The 25,645-nt window shown below is 43.5% G+C and overlaps 1 protein-coding gene across 1 annotated transcript in view; it reads right to left on the reverse strand.

Annotated features, from left to right (window-relative positions):
• RSRC1 (arginine and serine rich coiled-coil 1) overlaps positions 1–25,645 on the reverse strand; it is a 98,495-nt gene that overhangs the window by 50,268 nt on the left and 22,582 nt on the right. The window contains exons 5-6 of the mRNA XM_054282931.1: positions 22,200–22,370; positions 292–328 (exon numbers count right to left, since the gene is read on the reverse strand). Coding sequence (XP_054138906.1) covers positions 292–328; positions 22,200–22,370 — 208 coding nt within the window. The remainder of the gene's footprint in view (positions 1–291; positions 329–22,199; positions 22,371–25,645) is intronic.

Genomic DNA, 25,645 nt, shown 5'->3' on the forward strand with positions numbered 1-25,645 from the left:
AATCCAACACCAAACAATTTTTGTTTATAATTAAGGCAATCATCAATCCAAGGATTGTAGTCCAGTTTATTTCATCTCGACATCAAAAAAAGTAATTTAAAAAAATTAAAATTCCCTTGAAATGGGGAGATAAATGAAAATGTGAGTGCCTTCACATAATAACAGTAGCCTGACCCTCTGGGAAATGGTTGACTTTCTCAATTCAAGGTATTCAAAGCTCATTCAAAAGTGTTCATTTGGAATGCAGATATCAAAGATGATGCAAATGTTCAAGAGAAAATTAAAACTTACCAGATGTTCTAATCCAGCTTTGATGTTTGCAGAGTCCCTGTAAGAGAAGAACAAAAGTTCTAAATAGTTGCTAAACCCTTGTCTGCAACGATTTCTGTTTAACTCTGAAATGGCAAAGCTGGGTAATTTCTCCAGTGTGTCCAATTTTTAATTTTAATACATATATTTACCTGTAACACCTTAAAAACATTGATTAGCCTAATGCTCAATGACAGAATTCAACCCTCAGACAGTACCTGCCCTGAAATTGTACAAACTGTGGCAATGTCACAGAATACACATTTAAAATTGACATTTTAATCTAATTATCCCACTATTTACACTGGAAAGAATCAGGGCATGGGGCTGTTTATCAAATCCCCTTTTGGTGCCTCCTGGTTCTGCCCTGCCACCACTGCCACAATGAAATTCCCTGCCCCTTTCCAAGGGATGGAGAGAAGGAATTGTCATTAATTCCATGGCTCGTGGCAGCCATGCTGGAGCTGGGCACCCAATCCCTGAAAGCTGCAAAAAGTACAAAGGTACAGAGAGAAAATGGGAAGAATTCTACATAAAGGCAGCTGCAAAAAAATGGACTGAAGTATCCAAGTAAAAACTCTGAAAAACAAAAATTCAGAGGGAAAATCTATCTTTAACATATCATGCTATGGAAAAAAAAAAGATTAAATCCAATGGAAAACAAATTAAAATTTCCCCAAATGCCAACCCACCAGACAAGGAGATGGTTCCTGCTTCCATCAGCCCCAGGTTCTACCTAACTCCAACATTCCCTCTTGGAAGGTGGGTCATTCCCACAGCAAACAGAGAAACCAGCCCGTGAGGGCTGCAGGGAACCAGTTAACACTACACTATTACTAATTACTAGTACTAAAATTGCTAATTGTTTATCATTTCCTAAAGCTTTTTCAAAAATCTGCTATGCAGGTTTTTTTTTTTCTGTTTAAATGTCATTAATGACGTGAGAGGGGAAAAAAAAAAAAAAAGTACTTTAGCGATTTGACTTTGAAAGAAGAACTTAATTTCTCAGCCCTACAGGATTTATCCCAATTTTGGAGACGGAAGGAAGATCCAGGGAGAGCTCAGAGCCTTTCCAGAGGCTAAAGGGGCTCCAGGAGAGCTGCAGAGGGACTGGGGACAAGGGATGGAGGGACAGGACCCAGGGAGTGGCTGGAAGTGAAAGAAGATAGATTGAGATGAGATATTTGGAAGGAATTCTGGCTAGGATGGAATTCCCAGATTTGCTGTGGCTGCCCCTGCATCCCTGGCAGTGCCCAAGGCCAAGTTGAACATTGGGGCTGGAGCACCTGGGACAGTGGGAGGTGTCCCTGCCATGGCAGGGGTGGGATGGATGGAATGGATGAGATTGATCTCCCATGGGTTGGATGGGATGGATCTCCCATGGGTTGGATGGGATTGGTCTCCCATGGGATGGATGGGATTGGTCTCCCATGGGATGGATGGGATGGATCTCCCATGGGATGGATCTCCCATGGGATGGATGGGATGGATCTCCCATGGGATCAATCTCCCATGGGATGGATGGGATGGATATCCCATGGGTTGGATCTCCCATGGGATGGATGGGATGGATCTCCCATGGGATGGAATGGGATGGATCTCCCATGGGAGGGATGGGATGGATCTCCCATGGGATCAATCTCCCATGGGATGGATGGGATGGATCTCCCAGGGGATGGCCATGGCAGGGGTGGGATGGGTGGCATTGATCTCCATTCCCACCCAGAGCATTCCATGATTCCCTGATCCCTTCTGGAGGCCCCAGCTGGCCCTTGGAGGTGGAGCTGCTTTGGGAGAGGACGCAGGGCAGGGCTGGAGGAGCTCCAGGACAGCCCCATCCCTGCCATCAATACCCGTGCACCTCCCTCAGCCTGTGCTGAAAGCAGCCCTAATTCAATTCCAGGCCTCAAAACTGATAAAAAAGGTCCTCAAGTGGAAAATGTGAGGAGATTATTGGCAAATGAATAAAGATTTGTATCGAACCAACACACGGGAGCAGAGCGGGGCTTGGTGGGGCTGTTTTTTAATCATGCCCTGTCTCAAACCTTCTGGGAACAGCGAGTTTCCCTTCCCCTCCTGCAGCACATCGATTCCTGAATTAGGCTGCAATATTAAATAATTAATATACTTGCCATGATTGATGTTTTGCATTAGTTGAATATTAGGTTATCAATCAAAATCCACTTGGTTTAATGCAATAATATTGAAAAAGCGTCACGGGCTGTTCAGCCAATTTGTAGTTGAGGCAGCCCAGACAGGAATATTGGTGTAGCACAAGGCCCTAACGCAGGAAATGCACTGCTGGAACATCCATAAGGAAAACATTATCAAACTAACCAGGACAAGGCTGAGCTTGTCCTAAATAAACCTTGGGGCACCTGTCACTTCCAATGAAAACCTCTTCCCAGCCTGAGGCTGCAGGGCATCAATCAGCCAGGCTATGGCAGGGTTTATCTTTTAGTTAGCCCACAGATTATATTAGAGATCTTCTACAATTATATTCTGCATCCCATTCTATGTTACATTATACACACTATAAATTATATTACGTAATTACCCTTATATTTATATAAATACATATAATAATTATATATTTAAAATACATACTGTAAATGATAATATAACTTTTGTTGCATTTTTATAATTATGTGAAATAATAACATATTTAAATTATATTATTTGTACAATAATTTATACAAATAAGGTTCCATTAATACTATATTTCATTTGTTGTTTTAGGCAAAATTAGACCTATGGCCACAGCTCAGTCTCTCCCACACAGCCTTTGAGTGCCTGCAGAATTTTAAACCATTAAACACCACAAATAAAAGCCAGGAGCAGCTTTATGCACATCCAACATTCCAATGCTCACAACACAAAAGAAGCCATTAATTTGGTATCATTACCAGGTAATTATGTTTTACTCCATTTTATAGCCCAGACTTCCCCATATATTTGCTTTTCATACTATCTCCAGTGCAGCATCTTCCTTTCTTTGGTTCATTAGGCAAGTTTGATTTTATTCCTGAGTTTTCCTTTTTTCTACCAGAGAAGGTTTGGAATTTTTCCCCACTTTGGCCAGGGATTTGCAGTAAAACACCACTTGACATGCATATATATTTAAAGTCATCCATTAAACGCAGGAAATATCATACTCCGGTTCATCCAAACGTTTCAGCAATGCCAGGGGAAAAAATTCCAGCTCCATCTGAATCCTGGTCATCAGGGACCTGTAGCAAGAAGCTGGAATTCAATTAAGGAAGTTCCATCCCTGCCTATGGCAGGGGGTGGAACTGGAGGAATTTTAAGGTCCCTTCCAACCCAAACCATTCTGGAATTCTCCAGGTTTTGCCAGGTTTGGGATTACTTAAACCCACAGTAACTAACTGAGGTGGTGTGAACTTCCTTTGCTAGTAAATTAAATTAAAAATATTCCCTAGAACTTGTTGAAATCATGATTTTAACCTGGAACATATTCATGTTCCTAAAAATACTCCCTGTATCAAGCTAATCATTAATCAAGAGGGCTGAAAAATGTGCACTACCCTCAAAATACCCCATTTAGGTATTATAAAACAGCCTAAGATTTCACATATAATCTACTTTCCAGTGAATTTACAGCAGTTCCAGCCAAGAACTGAAGAACTAATACAGTTAATTAATAGCTAATAATTGTTTTTGCCATAGATTCTGGGTGAGAAGCCATGGGCTGCAGGACAATCCTATGGGTTATTTACACCCACATGGACATTACAGGAAAATTCAGGCCAAAGGGGCTTTTGGAAGGTGCAGAGTTCCTGAGAAGAGAATTAGATGTCCATGTGATCACACAACTTTATTTCTACCTCAGGATATCCCAAGATGAGACATTGCTGAACTGGTCATTTTTTGCTGCTCTTTCCAATTTTTCCTGCACAACAAACTCATCAAGAAGAGCAAATGGTTTGGGAATCTCACACCCTGATAGGAAAAGCATCCATTTTATTTGTTTTTGAAGGGTGCAATGTTGTTTTGTTCTTACCAAGCACCAACTTCAAATGATCTGGAGCTGATTCTGGAGTGTGAAGACTCCAAACCTTGGTGGTCTTGGCCCCAGTGGATCCCTCCCATCATCCAAATAATTTATCTCAGGAAAATCCAGTAAGAACTTTGGCCAATTACTAAGAAATCTAAATGCAATAAAGACCCCAAGATGATCCTGTGAAGGTCACTTAGCTAAAGCAGGAAGAAAAGTCAAATCAGCCCCCACACAAACACTCTGGAATAACTTGGAACTGCCAAGGAACTCCATGGAATATAATGCAAACCAAATTGAATCATGCTAAAACCAGGACTTTAAACAGGACACAAGGTGAAACAATTTCCATAATATGTTATCCTAGAAAGAAGGAAAATCAGTACCCAAGAGACCTTATCAAATATTCAGCAGGGGAAATATATAATAACCCTGGCTCAGAGAGTAAAATCTGAGATTTTATGCAATATCAACACTGAAACTAAACAGAGAGGGAGAACTCCAAAATACAGTGCTGATAAAAGCAGTAATTTCAAACAGACCCTACAAAAATATTGCACTTCTTTGCATGTATTTCTCAGATAAACAAGAGACAAAATAACCACCCAGAATCTCCTGGTTTAGCTTTACATAGCCTTCAAGTCAGGTATAAAAATCCCATAAATCACAAGAGATAAAACAACCACCCAAAATCTCCTGGTTTTGTTTCATGGAGGCTTCAGGCTGGGTATGGAAACCCCATAAATGACCAAAGCTGATTCCTCTGTTCTGGCTGCCTTAAAGCCATTCCTCAACTCAACCTGGTGATTCCAAGGACATCACAAGGTGCAAATCATTGGAGTTTTCCTACTTGGAGTGGGGTTTGGTTGGTTTTCCCTGGTTTTGGATGGTTTTGGTTTGCTCGGTTCTTCCCTGGTTTTGGTTGGATTTGGTTTGTTTGGTTCTTCCCTGGTTTTGGATGCTTTTGGTTTGGTTCGTTCTTCCCTGGTTTTGCTTTGGTTGGTTCTTCCCTGATTTTGGCTGGATTTTCCCCTGGTTCAGGCTGGCTGGGTGGCATTTCTCCTCCTGTTCCCTTCACCAGGAATGAAATCTTGTTCCTCCCAGCCTGCATTCCCAGCAAACACAGGCAATTAAACATCAGGCTCTGCAGTGTCACCGTCTCTGTTAACCAGCCTTAAATAAATTAGACAACTTTGGCCTGGTTTACCTTCTCTGTAATATTATTTAGTAGATATTCAATTAAAACACATCCTGTAGGTGAAAGTGTAGGGAAACATTTCCATAATGGACATCAGTGGCAGTCGGAAGCGCTGCTAATTAGCCCCCAAGAACAAACCAGATTACAGAAGGAGCAGCGAGCCCGGCACTGGAAATGCCCACAAGGCTGGGCTGAATATTAAACAAAGCCCAGCAAGTTCCAGTCCTGGGAAGCACAACTCTGGGAAAAACTCTCTGGACTGGTAGAGAGTGTTACAGGTTAATGAGGAACATAGAGGCAGGGCACAATAATTATCATACCCAACACCTCCCCATCTGGGCTGGGATGGCTGCAGAATATAAACACAGCGCTGAGGCTGCCACTAATTACACGTGTGCTGCCATTAGCAGAAATACTGAAACTCTGTGAGCTTCTCCTCTGCTCCTGGTACTGAGGAGTATTAAATGCAAGTGTAAGTCAGGGAGGAAATTTAAATGTTCTAAGCACTAAAACAATTTGACTACAATCAATTTTCCATTTGCTGAAAGCTTCTAAATCCCCCTCATTCACCCAATTACTACTGTACTTAACCTAATGAAATTTTATTCTGCGGGAACAATACAATTCTTAAACAAATTCTTGAAAAAAATATAAGATTAAAAACTTCAAGACAAAGAATAAACTCCTAGAGAAAAGATGCAAATAAAATTACTATCATAATCTTTTGTTTTTTATTTGCAAGTAGAAGAGTGAAGAGAAACAAAAGCATGGAACATAGCATCTGTCATATCAGAATATAAAAAGATGATCCTGGCACCAAATGAAAAAGCTCTAATTCATTTGCAAATCAAGCCTGCCAGTTCTATTTCAAGCTGGCGGTAACTGTCAAGAGTTAACAAGATAATCACTTTCAATCCTGCCTTCAATGGTACATTACACTGTTATTCCATTCAATAAGGCCCTTCTTTGGGGCACTGGATGAATGGTTTTCATTTCCAACTCACACAAAAAGTTGCAGAAAAAAAAAAATCCATGGGGCTTAAGAAAGAAATCCCTTTACGGGCATTTATCTGCCGGCACTTGCTTTTAGGCAAAATGAGATATTTGGATACATTGGTGCCCATTCACTTCCTCTATTCCTTCAGGCCCTCAGTCTGGTGATAAAAAAAAAAATCCCACAAGGAAACCTCAAGCCTGTTTAGTTTGGGGTTGTTTTTTTAAAAACTCTCTATGCACATTAAACAAGTTCTGCAATAATCTTTGGTAAATGCTTCACACCACACTGAAACTACATCGGGTTTGAATGGTTCCATCTTTGTCTAAATTCATTAGAAACTGCTCAAAAAATACTAAATGCTCATGAAAATTGTGCTTGGGGAAACATTTGCCAGTTGCTCATTAAATATTCAGCAAAATAAAGTTACCAATTAAAGGATCTCTGCCTAGGAAACAAGGCAACCTCCAATTTATCCGAGTTAATTATTTGTATTTCTTTTCTAAGACTCTGTGCCATGAATTCTTCCCAAGAGGAGAAAATCTTGTAGAAGTTTATTAAGTATTTTAAACTTATTGCCAGCGCACAACTCTCCACTAAGACCTGTGAATAAAACTCTTCAAGCTTTTGCTCACTGCTCAAAATTCACATTACAAGACACGGCCTTGGTTCCCTTGCACAGATCTCATTCTATTACTGCATATTCATATTTAAAGGTTGGGATTTATGATCTTAGAGATTTTTTTTCCAACCTCAAGGATTCCACAAAGCAATTTGACTTTAGAAACAAATTACTCTTTTTTTCACAATTTTTTCCTTCTTTCTTTAATCCCCACAGATCTCAGTTCAGAGAACGAAGCTAAATTTATATTTACTATCTGAACTGAGCTCAGCTTATCCAACTCATAACCAATACAGAGCTGTACATACTTTTTATTTATTCTATTAATTTAAAAATCCCTTTCCTCAAACCCAGGGACCCACCTCACCCATCACTTCTTATTCTATCTGCAGAACTCAGATTTTTGATTGTTTTTCTAACCCATCACTAGAAGTCAGACAACTTCTTCCCCACCCTTCTCATGCAAATGTTCCTCTCTATTCAGGCTTTCTTTCATGGAAAATCCAAACACCACAAGTTACAGTTTCATTTTTGTTCTTTGCACTTCACATGTTCTTCAAAGCTTCTAAACACAAAGATGTTCTTATAATTAAAAAAATACTTCAACAAACCCAAAGCCTAAATGCCTCTATCTATGAAGGAATAGGATACAGCTGTTTTGATGCCCTGCTGCCCCATAGTTTAAAATAAAATTAATTGAAATAAAATTAATTTAAAATTCACACAATTTTGAAGGACTTTGAAAGAGCACAAGATGTTGCACTTAGAATAGGAATTAAGATGAAGCATCAGATTTCAAACAGCAGGTCAGAAAGAAGGAAGATGAATAAAGTAAAAAAAAGGAAGGAAGATTAATAAAGTAAAAAAAACAAAAAACCAGGAGAAGTTTGGGATGTGCTCTCTAGCCAGCAGCAGGATGGCACCAACACTGCTGAAAAACAAACAACTGATTAAAAAACAACAAGGAACCAACAACCAACTCCTCTCCACAGCTCAGGGAAGCACCAGGGCCACCCAGCAACCCTTGGATGCACAGCTTTTACAACCAAAGACTCAAAAAAACATTTCCAAAATCCCCGAAGAAGAGTGCAGCCGTTTGGGAGTCATGGCCAAGTTCAGCTGAGCCCCACAAATTCCCACCTGGCTGGAATTCCAGCTCTGGTCCCATTTTAGCAGCCTGAAAACTCGTGGGGTTTCAGACATTCTTGTGGGGAGGGATAAAAACCCACTCTGGAAATGCTGCTGGGTTGAGTTGGTGATTTTGGTTTAATTCCTCTCCCTCCTTCCACCCAGCCCAGGCTGATCTCAGAATATTCTCAGAATATCTCAGGTATGTCTCACAGGCCCAGCTTTTCATTCCTACACAAGACAAGAATTTCCCCATTCCCAAACAGAGCAAATCCACTTATCTGAGAATATTTCCTCTCCTCACCTACCTCAGATTTTTTGGTCAGATGAGGTTTGAGTTTCAGGCTTTCCCCCATAATTAATTTTTTTTTTTTTCTCAACTCAATGTAGCTTTAAGGTAAACCTTTGGAAGTCTCTTGGTCTCTCCAAGATGCTCATTCCACACAGCCCAGTCTAACTCCCAGTAAGGAAGGAAATTCTATCTTCCAACAACTTCCATGCTGGGCTGTGTTGCAAGACAAATTCATCAAATTTTAAAAGGGAGAGCTGAAGTTGTTCAAGCTTGAGGGGGAATTCCTCAAGTTCCTTGGCCACAAATGAAGAGGAAGAAATAATATTTAATCAAAATGGAATTAAAACAGAAACTGATTGCACGACTCAAACACATCTGACCAAACCCAAGCCTAACACACAGTGATAAAAATAACCTGGAAATGCTTTGAAATTAATAAAGGCACGAGGGGAAAAATCAAATCAAATTAGAACCAGCTACTTGGAGCTCATGAAGGAGAGGAGATGGACAGGGATCACTAAAGTTCTCACCTTGGCTTTCACAGGATTCAGCCCAAAACAAGGCTGGGCACCTTTGGGACAGGGCTGAAATCAGATACAGGCTGGAGTCTGATGTGCAGCACAGCAGGGTGAGAACAAGGAAAGATCTCCAAGTTCTTCTAAATCACAATTTGTGTTTTTGGTAGAAAATCTGACAGCCGAAAAAAACCCCAACAGCACCAAGCAAAGCTGCCTGAGCTCTTCATGCTCCTTGAGCAGCACCAGAAGCTCCTTCAGGCTTCTCATTCCACCAATTATTAAATCTAAAATTCTTACACACCACACTGGCCTCACCCATTTCGCTCTCTTGCTCTCAGTAATTTGCTTTTAACCTTTTGCTGCCATGAAAAACCAACACCATCAGTTTGCTTTGGCATTCCTCATTCCCAGCACTTCCAGACAAAGTGTCCAGTGGAAACAGAGCAGGAGTGGCTTTGCAGGGTGGAACAAACTCCCAGGAAAGCGCCAGCCAAGCAAGTAAACCAGGAATCCCAAAATCCCAGAAAGGTTGGGGTTGGAAGGCACCTTCAACCCATCCCATTCCAGCTCCCCAGGGACACCTTCCCTCAGAATCTCCCAAAACCATTTTGTGTTCTGGCATTTCTTCAATGAAATCAAAATAATTAGTGCTGCACATTATTGACTTACCACCAAATGGGACCAAAAAAAGAAAAATATAAGACACGTCTCATTCTACAGCAAAGATTTCCTTCAAAGGTTGTTTCTTAGTATAGAGAAGAGACTACTGAAGGAATTGAGCGCCATAAACAAGGCAGGAGACCTGGATCCGAAGGAATTTAGAGGTTGATGGTTAAAACCAGCATCTCCTGTTGTACCTGCAAATGTTGGAGGTGAAGTGAAATATTCTATTTGAAATAAAAATACCAAATAAGTGGCCAGATCCTCGCAGGGCAGCCCTTCCCAGAGGATTCCCAGCCCGTACAAAAGGGAATGTGGATGATCCAGCTGACACTGGTGGGAAGAACCCCAAATGTGCAAAGAACCAGGGGAATACCCCCAAACACCTCGAGTTCCAAACCCACCCAGTGACCTGTACCAATGTTTTTGTGTCATGTGTCCCCTCCAGCACCCCCCCAGCTCTGCTCAGGAGGGACCTCCTGGCATCACTGAGGCTGGAAAAGACCTCCAAGACCATCAAAGTCCAGCCTTTGGCCAAATCCTGCAATGAAATCAGGTTATGAAACGGAGATCCAATTTTGTGACCATTCCAGGGCTGCCCTGTCAGGAAATTCCAACCAAAGTCCAACCTGAACCTCCCCTGGCTCTCACAAAGACTGGAAAACATCCCCAAAAATCACTGAGCCAACCATTCCTGAGCCACTGCAGCCTGGTGCTGCAAGACAAGCCCAAAGTGGTGCTGCTTTACTTTAAAATTCTTATTTTCACCTCAAATTTCAAGGTGGTGGCCTCAGCCAGCCCAGAGTCAGCTGAGCTCGTGGGTGAACTGAGCTTTTATAATTTCTGAAAGGAGGAACAGCCAAAAACCCCTTTGCCAACTGCAAGTTCTGCCTCTTTGTGATGCTCCCAGGATCAAGGATTTTCCCTATTGCAACACTCCTCAGATTTGTCTTATTTCCCTCTGTTTAAGAAATGCATCCAGACAGTCTCACCTATCTCAATCAAAACAAACTGCATTTTTGCTAACTGCTGGTGGAAGAAGAATGTGGTAGAGAATATGGCAATACTTGTGGCTGAAAGAGATTAGGAGAAAATTAAAAATTAATAAATAAATTGATAATTTTTTAAATTTTTATTTAGAATGAATGTGCAAAATGAGGGACTGATCTCCACAAACAGCACCTTGATACTGCTGAAAAAAAAAAAGCTTCATATATTGGCTTTTCCCCCGTTTTCAGTTTGGGCTGAAAGCTGCAATTTCAATAGACAAAATTATTGTGCCTTGCAAAGAAGTGCCACAAAGGGGAGTCCCCAGAAGGTGGAACTGGAACTGTTCCAAGCAGTCAGACACATCCATGGGAGCAGCACAAAGCTCAGGACTTTCACACAAAGGCAGCACAGGATCAGCCACTGCTTAACTTCCTGTCCAAGCAAGATGCTGCAAAGTTACATCAACCTTTTTTGACAATTTTCAGACCTTTCAAACAGGCCAGGATGGTCCAGCAACATAAATAAATAATATATAGAAATATAGATATTTAAAAAATCCCATTCCTCTGGTCATCGTGGCTTCAATCAACCAGTTCAGCATTTGGGTGAATAACTTTTACAGTTAATTTTTTTACTGTAAAAGTAAATCTCACAATTTACTTTTTACAAAAAATTTACAAAAGTAAATTTTATGGTGAGTAAAATTTTACAAATTTTACTCATCCAGTACCAAAAGCAGAGAATGGAAGAAACTGGAAGAATCAAGTAAAGAAATTTTAAAACTTTAGTTTAAAATAATAATTATTAATTATTAAACAATATTAACAAATTATTATTCTTAAATAGTAATAATAAATAATAATTTTGAAAACTCTGTACTATGTACAAGAGGATAAACCAGTTTAGTTGTCTCTAGATGTATTTTTTTGGCCCAGCACAGAAATCCAGCACAGCCAACAGCTGTCAACAATGTTCAAACTGCAGGTGAAATGAGGGAAATAATTTCAGCTATGGGGTAAAATTTGCAAATTCTGCTTCATGTCTGGGATTCAAGGTGGACTCTTCCTTGTAAATCTGTAATGATTTACAGAATTACAGAAGCTGCACAAACCAATGGCAGAACACTAGAAAAATGTCCACTCTTTGTAAATAAAACACAGCCTAGCAGGTGGTACTTGGTATACTACAGAAGGACCAAAAATATTTTTTTAAATTAATAAATTGGTCTTTTAAAACACTTTTTTCCATCCTGCATCTGGTATTTACATCACCAGGTAACAGGGAAGGCTGAAATCAGCACATCCTGAAGCATCTCCTGCATTTGCAGGATGCCACAGACCTGACTGGGAGTGACAAAAAGCCAAGTGCTGAGAAATATTTGAGAAGCTGTAATAGACCAGCAGCAGATAAACATTTTTTTTAAAAATTAAAAGGCAGCCCCTAAAGTAAGAGCCAGGGGAATTCACTATCTCTTGGACGTGGAATTGATCTGAATGCAATTACTTTATTCTTTTCAGCTCTGTTTGACTTTGAACTAAACATCAATTAATGCACAAACAAGATCTGTTAACTCCAATACTGATTTCTCCATAAAGGATGGGAAGCAAATTCATTGGCCCCCATTGAATGGCTTTGAGCAATCGCAGCCATCACCCAGGCAAGCTCAACTTCATTTTCCAGTGGTCACTTAAACCCTTAATTGTCACGACAAAACTCCCTCAGCCTCAGGTTTAAAGCCCTGAAATGAGCAAACAAGACATCACATAATGTATGCTCCAGAGCTGGGACCTTCCAGAGCTTCAGCTGCACAGCAGCCATTGAGCCATGGCCAATGGAAGCTCATTTGAATAATCAATATGACAACCTTATTTTTCTAATGCAAACAGGATTGCTACAGTAAGGTGTCTCACTGCCACATCACAGTCATGGCCTCTTTTAACCCCTAATTAGATTTAGGCGATTATCCCTGCTCTTCCTTACAAGTGTACAGCCCGGATAAGGGATGACAAAAGCTATCTGCCACTTCCTCAGCCTCTGCAGGCTGCAGGTTATGCAGGGAGATACAGGGGAAGATCAGCAAACAATTGTTATTCATATCATCTCCAGTTTGGAGATAGTCACAGTTTGCCATCCGTGCTGAGGGAAAATAGCCCAGAGCATTAGGTAAATGCAAAACCCCCTAAGAACATCGGGGTTACACAGATGGAAATTCAAGGTGATGTTGGGGAATTATGTTTAATTCAAATTGGTTATCACAAAGAGAACTATGGAGCCCTGGTTTTGTGCCTCACACAGGAAGCCCTGCCTTTTCAAGAGATTTCTGCGCATTGTCTGCTGGTGTGTAACATTTTACATGGCTGGTTCTATCAAAATTAAAGGGAAAAAAAAAAAGAAATCAAACTTAGAAACAGCAATCCCAAAAGAATTACATTGCTCAACAAAGTCCGAGCAGACAGAGAAGATCTATTACAGAAATGTAATCACATTTCATTTACAAGAACTCTTATCTCAAGCACTTAAACATAACATTTAAACAGTTTTCCATTTTATTGTGCTCAGTATTGAAGCTAATAAGATAGAAAAGTATAATCACGTTAGCAACATTTCTATTGCATTACATAAACACAGCACAGATTAAAGGCAGAGCAGGGGAAGGCAGTGCCTGCAAACTGAGCCCTGCCTTCCTGCTGGCACACAGGGACAGCACTGGGACCGTGGGTGACAAGTGCCACGCCGAAATGGGATCCTGGCCTCCCAAAATGGCCCTTCCCAGGCTGCCCAAAAAAGGGATTTCACCACACATTCTCCACATGGGAAGGTGTTTTGGAGCAGAAGAGAAGTCCTGGCTCTTACTGGAAGGATCATTCATCCAAGACAAGTAAAATTTTCAGCATTGCTACAAAACCCATTTGGACAGAGCTTTGAAAAGCACTGAAGGGGAATATATTTTAAAAAGATGTTGAGGTGTGATTTCAAGGTTTACCCCAGAACCTGGGTCCCTCCCCTGACCATTCCCTCTCAGGTGTGTCAATCATCCCTCCTTTCCTTGCCCTGCAAGGGCCAGACAAGCTAAATCGCATCCCATCTGGCTATATTGGCAAATATTCCAATAAAAATATTGCATAAGTGGTGATTACCCCTTACCAGCAATGCTTGAAGCAGCTCCAGCGCAACCCCTGCACCGGGGCTGCATTTCCACGGGGGAATCTCTGCAGCCCTTCCCAGATTGCTGCGCCACGCCCAGCCCGGGGAGGGACCACAGGGCTCACCTGGTGCCACCGCAGGGCACAGCACTGGAATTGTCCCTGGGAGGCTCCAGAGCCCCCCTGGTCTGGGGGAATCCCCTGGGATCAGTCCCTGCCCCTTCCTCTGGTGCCATCCCCGGGCTCTGCTCCAAAAGTGACTCCAAAACTTGCAGGACAGAGAAGAGAACCAACCATGGACAGGAGCAGCTCCAGGGAGGGCTCAGAGCCCTGGCAGGGCCTGCAGGGGCTCCAGGAGAGCTGGGGAGGGACTGGGGACAGGGATGGAGGGACAGGACACAGGGAATGGCTCCCACTGCCAGAGGGCAGGGATGGGTGGGACATTGGGAATTGGGAATTCCTGGCTGGGGTGGGATTCCCAGAGCAGCTGGAGCTGCCCCTGCATCCGTGGCAGTGCCCCAGGCCAGGCTGGACATCGGAGGAAATAAATTTTTCAAATGCCAGGAAACTTTGTCAGGAAAAAATTCCTCTCCCATAACAATGTGAGAAGTACAACCTAAAAATAAGGCACGAGTCAGAACATATTACAGGGCAGAGTAGAATTTTCAAAAATTATATCTAAAACCTACAGCATATAAAATTTTGAGCCTGTAACATCAAGACCTAATTATCCACTATCCATTTACTGAGTTATTGTAGCATGAATGTTTAAAAAAGGAAAAAAGTAGCAGAACCATTAAAATTATCTTTGAAGCTCATGGAAAGAGTTTCCAACAAGCTCTGGGGGCTAAAGCTTGCTTTGTTTTTTAAAATAAATTAATTGATGGACTTTAATCTTTTGTCCTCCTCAATAAAAAGCACATTGTGACCCTTTAAATCAGATTTAGTGGCTCTCACTCCATATAAACCCCTTCCTTCTCTTCCCTCTTCATGCTCCTGACTCACAGGGGACCTGTAAATTAACTCCCAGCAGAAACTCCCACTGCAACATCATCCAAAACTTCACCCAGGGGTTTTTTCCACACTGTTTAATGTGGCCAGGAAATAAAGGCAGAGCAAAGGAGGAAATAAAAAGGAAAAAGGGAGATGGCAAAGGCAGGCACACGAAGCCTTCTTACCCCTGGCTCTGCATTCCCCATTCCTCTGGTGAACACTCTCCATTGTCTGGATTCCCCTAATATTTTTCAATGCCCACCTGACAATAATCAATGGAAAATTCCCTTTTCCCTCTTGGACACAGCATGATCCCATTAAGCAGCCTCAAAAGATTCTGCTCCGAGCAGCCAAGGCAGACCTTCCTGATCAATTCCTTAATCCATGTGGAGAGAATGGACTGGTCCTGCTGCTTCAGTTTCAGCCCAGGAAAAATCATTCCCAACATAATTCACCATTACATGGGCCTTGTAGTACAAGAGCTTCAGCTGCTGGAGCAGCTGAGGAGTGAGGCAGGATCCAGGAGAATCCAAGATGTTCCCTCTGGGTCTCCCCATTCCCACCCTGGAAGGCACCCAAAGCATTTCCCAGCCCTGTTTTCATGGATATTTGAAGGTGTTGGTTTTTACACTAAATAATGTAAAAATTGATGGCTGGAGTGGAAGCCATTCCCAGAGTTCTGCCCCAGAAAAAGTGCAATGCATCAGGCTGCCATAACCTAAAAACAAAATGTAAAAAAGGGAATAAACCCAACACAATGCTGAATTACTGTCACAAGGACCACTCTGCTCCACGGGGAACATCATCCCATCCTGCTGGGGAACCAGAGGGGATCATTCCAAGAAGGGATCAAGGGATTCTCAATGAAAGACAGGGACTTCAAGGTCAAGAGCAGCCTCTGCATCAGGAAATCTCCTTTGGGAACCAGACCCACAAGTTCCAGAATGGAAAATTTGGGTTGGCCAGTCTCTCCTCCATGGGAAGATCCAAGAGCCTTCCCTCCTCAGTGGAAAATCACTGCAATGAAAGGGTGTGGAAGCAGGAAAATGGGAGCACAGGTTATAAACTCTGTAGGGTTTCACTCCCACTGGGTAGGAACAACCTGCCCTGCACAGAACCAGGGGTGCCAAGGATGAAAGCAGAGCCTGGAAGTGAATTTTGGAATCACAAAGAGATTTGGGTTGGAAGGGACCTTAAATCCCACCCAGTGCCACCCCTGCCATGGCAGGGACACCTCCCACTGTCCCAGGTGCTACAATTCCCAATGTCCAGCCTGGCCTTGGGCACTGCCAGGGATCCAGGGGCAGCCACAGCTGTGCCAGGGCCTGCCCACCCTCCCAGCCAGGAATTCCTTCCCAATATCCAACCTACATCCCTCTACTCTTCATTTAAAACTATTCCCTTGTGTCCTATCACTGATAACAATTTAAATTATTTCATTTAAGTTTGTCACATTATTTTATAATTCCAAACAACAGAAAGGTCCAAAATCAGACCAGGATTAGAAATGGTTCCTCTAAACAAAGATTCTCCTTCCCTTGCTAATCACAGCCATGGATGGTTTATAATCTCCACAGCAGGTAAGCTCATTCCAAAAAAGCATTCCCAATCCAAAATACGAGGTGCAACAGCGAGTTTAATATTTTTAATGTGAATTTCAATTTCCCTTTACCACAGCATTGTCTTTCAGATGGGCTGTGTGTGACCTGCCCCTCCTGTGCCTGCTCTGAGGAGCAGTTTTCTGTTTGGGGCTGGGTTTTCCCTAAATCCTTGCTGGGACCGTGGGTTTAGTGGCAGGATGCGGGAGCAGGGCGCAGGGTGAGGTGATTACTGTATCTCTGCTGTTCAGTATCTGCAGGGCGTCTCAGTGCCACTCCAACTCCTTAAACCCAGTAAAGAGATTACAGCTCACACTAACTGGATTTGCACAGCTCTGGATCATTCAGTTTGGATTCCTCCTGCCCAGATTAAGGGAGGCCATTAAAACAATAGTCAGCTGCTCTCCCAGCACAAGGTGTCCCAGGGAAAAAAAACCCCAAAACTCCACGTTCACATTCAGAGCGTGTGTGTGCTTGGACATGTGGGCAAACAAAACCCTCCTTCAGCAGGAACACCCCACGTTCAAGGGATGATTCCCCCCAAACCCCAGGATAATGCAAATTATATAGTTATAAAAGGACAATCAGGGTGGCTGGCAGTTTTAAGGAGCGGATAGTTTGGAAAATTTTAAACAGCTTAAAAGAATGTGTGTCTTTGAAGATACTGCCTTCAAATGCTTTCCAAAACCTATTTCTGGAAATAGGGAGAAATATAATTCCCTCAGCATAGTCCATGAATTTAGCAGGAAAGCTCATTTGACAGCCATCACTAACTGACAGTCTGAACTACAGAATCTGAACACAAAACTTAGATTTCTGTACTTAGCACAAAAAGTACTTAATGAATGAAAATGAAATGTTTACTCTGAACTAAAATCTATTTATTTTCCAGAGCCAGTGGTTCCCCAGCATCTCCTGCACAGTTTTGCTCCACAGCTCACACACGTGTCCCATCCACGCTGGCTTTTCCAGCTGTCTGGGAGTGAAAGGGAAAGAAATCATCCCATATGCTGCTGCCCATTAAATAAATGGCCAGTCTTTTGAGTCCTAAAAGAGGATTTTTAGCAAACAAAAAGAAAAACAAGGCCAACACAGCTTAGACAACAATAGCAACAAATCTCGGTCAAAGGCAAGTGACCCTCGAGCTGCTCTGGGCATATGGAGGTCTCAGCCCTTTTCAGAGAAAACCCTTCCTCTGCTTCCCATTAGCCTTTGGCTGACTTACTGGCAGGAAACTGTCCTGGTCTGGCCTCTCAGCTGCTTCCTCTGCCTCCCAGCAGAGCTCAGATCTCACCCATCACCCCAAACACGCCCAGGGGTTCCCTGGGTGCTCCCTGGATCCCTCCCATGGACACTGCAGGGACCAGCCCAAACTGCTCAGCTCCTGTTCCATCAGCAAGCACAGATCCTGACAGGGCAAGGGATTCCATCTTTCTGCTCTGAGTCACCCAGAGACACTCTTCTGGTGACTTCTTCATTACCTGCTCCGGTCACCTCGTGCTTGGGCTTTGCCTGCAGGCTGGAGGTAGAGAGAAAGGCAAAAGGAGTAAGAATAAATTATTAATTAATCAATAGAAGAGGCATTTTGGTTTTACTGTGGATAAGTGACTCCCTTGCCATCATAAAGATCCTGGAAAATCCACTTTGAGTCCAAGGAAGCGCCCGGCAGCCACTGGAGTATCCCAGGCTGGACAAAGGGGCTCAAGCTCATTCAATTTTAGAAGCTGTTCTTCAAGAAGCTACCAAAGGAAATCACTGGAGCCAAGGAGTCCTACCAAGCATCTTAAAACTTTACTGGAAGCACTTCTCAAAGTCCTCATAATTTAGCCCAGACACTGAAAATAAACCTGCCTGGATTAAGGAAATGGTTTTCCCCTCTGCCAAAAGATATTTCTCCTATAAGCATTCAAACTACTTTCCACCACAGGATGGAGTAGTTTGGTTTCAGCATTCAAAATGCAGTTGCTAATTTTAAACAGATTTATAGAAGTTCTCCAGTTTTTCTAGGAACGTCCATGTTTAAGAGGGATTTTTGGCCAGACTCTACAATTCCCAGCAGCCCATTTCTGCTGCCCATTTCCATTTTCCTGGAAGCACCTCCTCTAGGATGTTTACAACTCAACAACAAGAATTTGATCAAGGTTGAACCATGGCATGCAAGGTTCCAGCCCAGCAGCAATCCTTATTTATTCTATTTGGGATCAAAACTTCCAAAATGAATGCATTTTCCTTCTGGACTCCTGAGCTACAAACCAAACACAAAGTACTTTATATTTTCTTCATAAACCTCTTTGAAATAAACTCCAAAGAGAATTGAAACAACCAACAAGAAGTCCTGAATCTGAGACCTGAGCAGTGCAAATTAACCAAGCCTTGTAGCACCCTGAACATCAATTTGTGTTTGCACGTTTCTGCTCCTTGAGAAATGGATTTTGGCAGGTCAGATTTTGAGGAAAAGGTCTTGGAGAGACAATCAGCCTTCCCAACCCCTCAGCTCTGGTGTAACACAGGCCCCAAACGTGCCAGAGGAATCCTCCCTCCCAGTCAAGCATTCCCCCTCTGCTGCTGGTGCAAGGCAGCCAGATCTCTCTTTACAACCCTCGTCTTGCCCAATAAATTTTGCATGAAAACATGTCAGCCCAGCCCAGAATTCCTGCTGGCAGGCTGGGAGGGTGATGAATGTTTAATGCCAACAACACCCCCAGCCCGGTGTCAGGCAACAGCTCCTGCACAGCCCCTTTGATCCCAGCACAGCTTCCCAGCACTTCTGGGGTGCTCTGCCCCACACAACTCCATCACCTATATGCAAATCAGGGCCAATTACCATAAATGACTTCCTACTGCACTGGCTGGGAAGAAGGAAGGGGGAAATAATCCTGTGCCAAGCTCCAGGAGAGTCTGACTCGGGAAAGTCCAATGTTGCCACTTTACTCCTGATGTTTCTCCAAACAGCAAAAATCTCATCAGCAGCCATCAATGACCCACGTGCCATCCATGGGCACTGGGCATGGATCCACTCCAGGGCATTGCAGGAAATGCCACTGGAAAATGGCCCCCAGACTGGGGGACCTCAGTGAAACCTCAGAGCCCTGAAGTGTGGAACTGACAGGAAAAATGGAGATTGTGTTGGAACAAGGAGCTCCTCAGCTCTGGAATACTGACAGGACCCAGGGAGTGGCTCCCACTGCCAGGGGAAGGGATGGATGGGATTTGGGGAAGGAATTGTTCCCTGGGACAGAGGGAAGGGGCTGGCACAGGTGCCCAGAGCAGCTGTGGCTGCCCCTGGATCCCTGGCAGTGCCCAGGGCCACCTGGAGCAGCCTGGTCCATGGAAGGTGGCCCTGCCATGGCAGGAGCTGGAATGAGATGGGATTTAAGGATGGTCCAGCCCAAACCATTCCAGGATTCTGAGATCTGTCAAAGTATTTAGGAAGCTGTGAAACCATTAGTGCCCAAATGTATCAACAACCTTAATTAAGGATCAGCAATTAAACCAGTGGTCAGGTTTGATTAATGGTTCACCACTTCTTTTCTCTTAACAACTGAGCTGCTCTTAATTTATTCCATTAAAAATTGTCAAAATCACTCGGAGAAGTAATCCCAAATTCCACCAGTACACAAGAAACTACAAGACCCATAAATCTAGAAAAAACTTATATAAAACTAATAAGCTTTTAGTAGCTTTGCCCCCCAATTTAACAATGAGCAAGGAGCCTTATGAAAAACACATCTCAGAACAACAGAATTTGCATGTTTTGAAGCTGATCAAGACTCAAAACATCAAAATTCAACAGCACACCCAACCAGGTCAATGAAGACATGCATGCAGGTTGTTTTAAAACAAGAGAATTTCAAAAAGCATAAATAAAAGATGAATGTAATGCTTTGATTAGTACAAGAAATAGTGGGAAAACATTGTAGTGCTGTAAAACCCCTCACTTGTGCAGACTTGGACAGCTGAGGGCTTCCTGCATGTAGATGCTGCTGGTCTAAATGTGGGATTTGGGGCTGGAGGGAACTCCCTGGAGCTCCCCACATTCCCAGGATTTCCCTCCATCATGGCTGGACAAGTGGAACATCCCTTAAAACATTTCAGGGTGTAAAGGAGAAGAGCTGAGCTGTCTCACAGCCCAGCTCATGAACATCTGGTACTTCTCCAGCACTCCAGAAGTTCAGTGCTCAACGTTAGATAATCATCACTGAAATGGGGAATGCCAAAGGACAATGTCCAGAACACTGTTTTTAAACTAATTTTAGTTTTTTTTCCTCTTGAAGTTTCTCTTGAGATGTTTACTGTGACAAGATCTCCCTTGAAAGAACCTAAAGTTGCCCCCAAAAAGCCCCAAGCACAGACCTTTCCCCCTCACATCTACAAACACAGCCAAGCCAAGGACAGAAAATCATCATTAGGGCTCACAGGAGCCACAAACAAATTTGCTGCTTAATTAGTGAAAAAAGAGCATTTTGATTCTGTGCTTTAGAGGAGCAGTAAAGCCCCAAATATACAACATCTCTCAGATAAGCTGCAGTGCTGCCAAGCTGAAATACCTCCTTTTATGCAAAGTTAAACTATAAAGTCAAGCAGCACCTGAGAATTTATGTCCCTTCTTCCCACAATCTGGCTTCAGGCTGATCTTCATTACAGCTCCAAAGCAGCTATTTTGAATAAATACATTGCAAACAACCATGAATTTAAACTGGGAACCAGACCTGGTCCTTGAGGTGCCTTTGAGGAAGGATCTGCTCAAATACTGAGGCCACAGGATGGTTTCCACCAGGGATTCCCTGATGCTGGAGGTTCTGGAAGGGCTCTGTAGAATAATGAGACTTTCCAGACTCTGGGTCTAGAAATTAAATCTGCTTGGAGAGTCCAAACCGGATCCAACTTAACCAGGAATTTTCCTGCTGCCGCAGGGAACAAAGGGAGAATTCCAGAAGCCAACGGAAGCCCACATGTGGGTGGAAGATGTTGCTCCAGAAATTCCCCAGGAGCATTTTCAGTGGGAAACCATCCAAGGGAAGGTCATGAAGTGACACCTCAGTGTTTTGGGTTTTTTTGGAAGGGATCTGACAAAGAGGGAAAAGCAAACAGCCCAGGAAAGGCTGCATCAGATCATGATGCATAAAGCAGAGGAATTACGTAAATTACATAAAATATAAAAAAATTACATTGTCTTTCCTGCAATCTGTCATCAACAACCCAAGTTATTCCAAGCAGAAATTCAACTACAGCAGGTTCTCAAGGGTTCCCATCATTCACCCAGAGCAAGGCTTGTGCTGGAACTGCATTTCTGAGCCTCAACCACAGCCCAGAGGAACTCCTGCCTCTGGGAGGAGGTGTAGGTGTGTGTGAACAGTGAAGCCCACCTTCTCCGAGGAAGAAGCCCTCATGCTTTCCAATATTCCTCATTTTCCCCTATATCATGGCTATTACATATGGGAAGAATGTTTATATTAACAAATCGCAGCTCTTTAATCCACCTGAAACCAAGCTGGGAGGGAAAGTGTAGAAAACGAAACCATCGCTTAGTGTGAAACATTACCACACTGCAGAACTGTAAAACCCAACAAACCCCACCCTCCAAACTGTCTGAATAACTCCCCACCTTTCAAATATTCTACATTTACATAAACTTAGCTGATATAAAATACAATTTAAAGGAAGATTATCACAAGAGTAAAAGGACATGGTCTTGCTGCCCGGTTTTGCTCCAGCTCTATCACTTGCCGTTTCACTCACCCAGCCTTGGTGCCGTGGATCTCCTTCTCCTTCCCTTTGCCCTTGTCCTTGGCTTTGTCCTTGTCCTTGTCCCTGCCCTTGCGGCGCTCCCGGGACCCGCTGGGCGTTCTCCTGTGGCCGGACCTCTCGCTGCTGCGGCTGTAGGAGCGCTGCCGTGCCCGCGACCGCGACCTGCGGGGACACACACACACCAGCTGGAAAAGAATTCCTGACAGAACAAGGGCACGCTGTACTCCTACAGGAATTGGACAATCCTGGCCTGCAGGTGACAGAGTTACTTTGAAGGAACACAGAGAGCCGCTGTGGGTTCTCCTGTGGCCGGACCTCTCGCTGCTGCGGCCGTAGGAGCGCTGCCGTGCCCGCGACCTGCACAACCACAGAGACATCAGCTGGAAAAGAATTCCTGACAGAACAAGGGCATGCTGTACTTCTACAAGAGCTGGAAAACCCTGGCCTGCAGGTGACACATTTACTTTGAAGGAACACAGGGACCTGGCCCTGTGGCAGAACCTCTCGCTGCTGCAGCTGTAGAAGCGCTGCTGCGACCACGACCGCGACCTGCAGGGACAAACACACACCGTGTGGAGAAGGATCTTGGCAGAACAAGGACATGCCCTACTCTTACAGGAATTGGACAGCCCTGGTCTGTAGATTGCAGAGTTACTTTGAAGGAACACCGGGACCCAGCCCTGTGGCAGAACCTCTCACTGCTGCGGCTGTAGGAGCGCTGCCGTGCCCGCGACCTACAGGGACACACAGACACCAGGTGGGGAAGGGTTCCTGACAGAACAAGGACATGCCCTACTCCTACAAGGACTGGACAACCCTGGCCTGCAGGTGACACGGTTACTTTGAAGGAACACCGGGACCCAGCCATGTGGCAGAACCTCTCACTGCTGCGGCTGTAGGAGCGCTGCTGTGACCGTGACCTGCAGGGACACACAGACACCAGGTGGGGAAGAGTTCTGGGCAGAACAAGGACATGCCCTACTCTTACAGGAACAGGACAACCCTGGCCTGCAGATGAGAATTAATTTGAAGTAACACAGGGACCCAGCCCTGTGGCCAGACCTCTCGCTGCTGCGGCTGTAGGAGCGCTGCCGTGCCCGCAACCTGCACAGCCACAGAGACATCAGGTGGAGAAGAATTCCTGGCAGAACAAGGGCATGCTGTACTTCTACAAGAACTGGACAACCCTGGCCTGCAGAGGACACAGTTACTTTGAAGTAACACAGGGACCCACTGGGGGTTCTCCCATTAACATGCCACAAAAGAGCTAACTATCTTTCTACACAAGGTATTTCAAGGCTAAACTATCCAATTAAGAAATTACACCTAAATTATTTACTTTGAACCCAGTAACTGATCACTCAAAGTCTGCAATGCTGACTTTTCTGTCCAATTACAAAATACCACCCAAACTCCTAAAGAAGAAGGAGGACCAGTCTCCACCCTAAAACCTCCATCTTGCTTTATATCTATTACTGTATTCTAAAACCCCAAACTCTGAGTTTCCCACCCTGTGATATCACACACTTCATTCAAACTCCCCACCCACAATCCCAGTTCCATCATTTCATTTTGGAAGCTTCTCCATGGCCTCAGGTCAGTGCAGTGCTCTCTTGGGGGTCAGTGCCGGGCAGCACAGAAATCCAAAATTCTCAGCAATCAGGGCTCCAACACTCCGAGATCATTGAGTCCAACCCAGCCCTAACACCCCAACTAAACCTGGCAGTGAGGGCCACATCCAGTCTGCTTTTAAACACATCCAGGGATGGAGACTGATGCCTATAGAGACTGCCTGGAACAGAGGCTGGGCAGAGTTAAAGGAATCAAACAGGGATTTATTAAAATGCCTTCAAAGGATACACCTTGGGCAGCACAAGAGCCTGACCAAGGCTACACCCAAAATAGACCCAAGATGGACCCCAAGTCACAAGTTCTCACATTTTTATAAGTTTTTGTCCTTTTCCACATTGGGTTCACTGTCCGATTCCATCTCCAGGGTGTGCAGTCCCACCCTCCCAGTTTCCCCCCTCCATCCTGTGCTGTTTGCACTGTTTGGGCTGAAGCTGCAGCCTCGGTGTCCTTGGTTCTGGGCAGGACAGGGATTGTTCTGTGTGCCTGAGCTGTGAGGGGAGCTGCTGGCACTGTGCGTGCGGTTCAGAGTTATGCACCGTTTTATTTCAGTAAAGAATCTGGAAAATATAAAGCTAAAACTGAAGGAATTAGATAGACTGACAGGAAAAAATTACCCCAAAGCAACTGGGGAAGAGATTCTGATTAAAACAGGTTAAATCTTTTGCAGCATCTATTGGATTATCTAAACAAGCAGAAGAGGAGCCACCAAAACTCTTGTGGGAAGCACCCAGGTAGTGAAGGAACGTTCTCCTTCACCAGAGAAAGAAGAAGCTGCTTCTAGGCAGACAAAAAGGATCTCCATAGTGTAAAATACCAAATTAGCCTAACAAAACACCACCAATTCCTCTGCCTTCCTCCACAGAGATATCTAGATAACTATTTTTCTCCAAAAACCACAGTGAGTGAAGTCAGACATCTGACATCAGCAGGCTTGGTTTGCTACCAAGGGTTTCATCTCCAGGTTTTGGAAGCTTTTGGCTACTGAGCCCTGAACACAAACACTTTAAATGCCTTAAAGGTCTAGAGTGAAAATCTCAGAGACCTTACTGCCCTACCTCACAATTAGAAATTAGCCATTTCTCACCAGGACTCCACCCCAGCCTTGTTATAGTTATATTGCCTAATTTCAATACATTTAATAAATACATTTAATAATCTAGCACAGGTCACAATTTAATGCCTTTAAACTGACAATTTAGCAAAATAAGTGAAACAGAAAACATTGCTCCTGCTCTGAAAAGAGATGCAAAATAACTTAAAACAAACAATGGATTCATCCATTAACAAAATGGAAAAAAAGATCCAGAAGTATTAGGGCTGGTTCTTTGTGTGTCCAAAATTATTTCATTATTCCTGAATTTCTTGTAGAAGATTTTTAAAGTTTTATTTAATAATTTGTCACAGATCAATGCTACCTGAGTGGACAAGGGATATTTGGGAAAAATCAGGTCAAGTTTTCCTTGGTTTCTCTTACCTGAGCACCCTGGCCTTTGGAATGTGTCCCTCCCAGGGCAGGGATGGAATGAAATGGGCTTTAAGGTCCTTCCCAACCCAACCCATCCCATGATTCAATTCTGATGGCACCTCATGGAAAAGTTTCATCAAGTACTGAAGGAAATAGGAGAATTTTAAAAACAGCATTAAAAGTTCCTTTAGCACCTCTTGGAGTGCAAAACTCCCAAAGCCTTTAAAAGCCAAATCACACAGGCAAAATCCTTCCTTTTATGAAACAACAACTGCTTAATAAAACTCAACAATAGACTAAGCAAAAGAAAATCCTCCATCCAGATGAGGCTATAAATTAC

Source organism: Melozone crissalis, unplaced genomic scaffold, assembly GCF_028551555.1.
Source record: "Melozone crissalis strain CALT ecotype California unplaced genomic scaffold, PUWL_Pcris_2 ptg000034l_1, whole genome shotgun sequence".
Taxonomy (NCBI): Eukaryota; Metazoa; Chordata; class Aves; order Passeriformes; family Passerellidae; genus Melozone; species Melozone crissalis.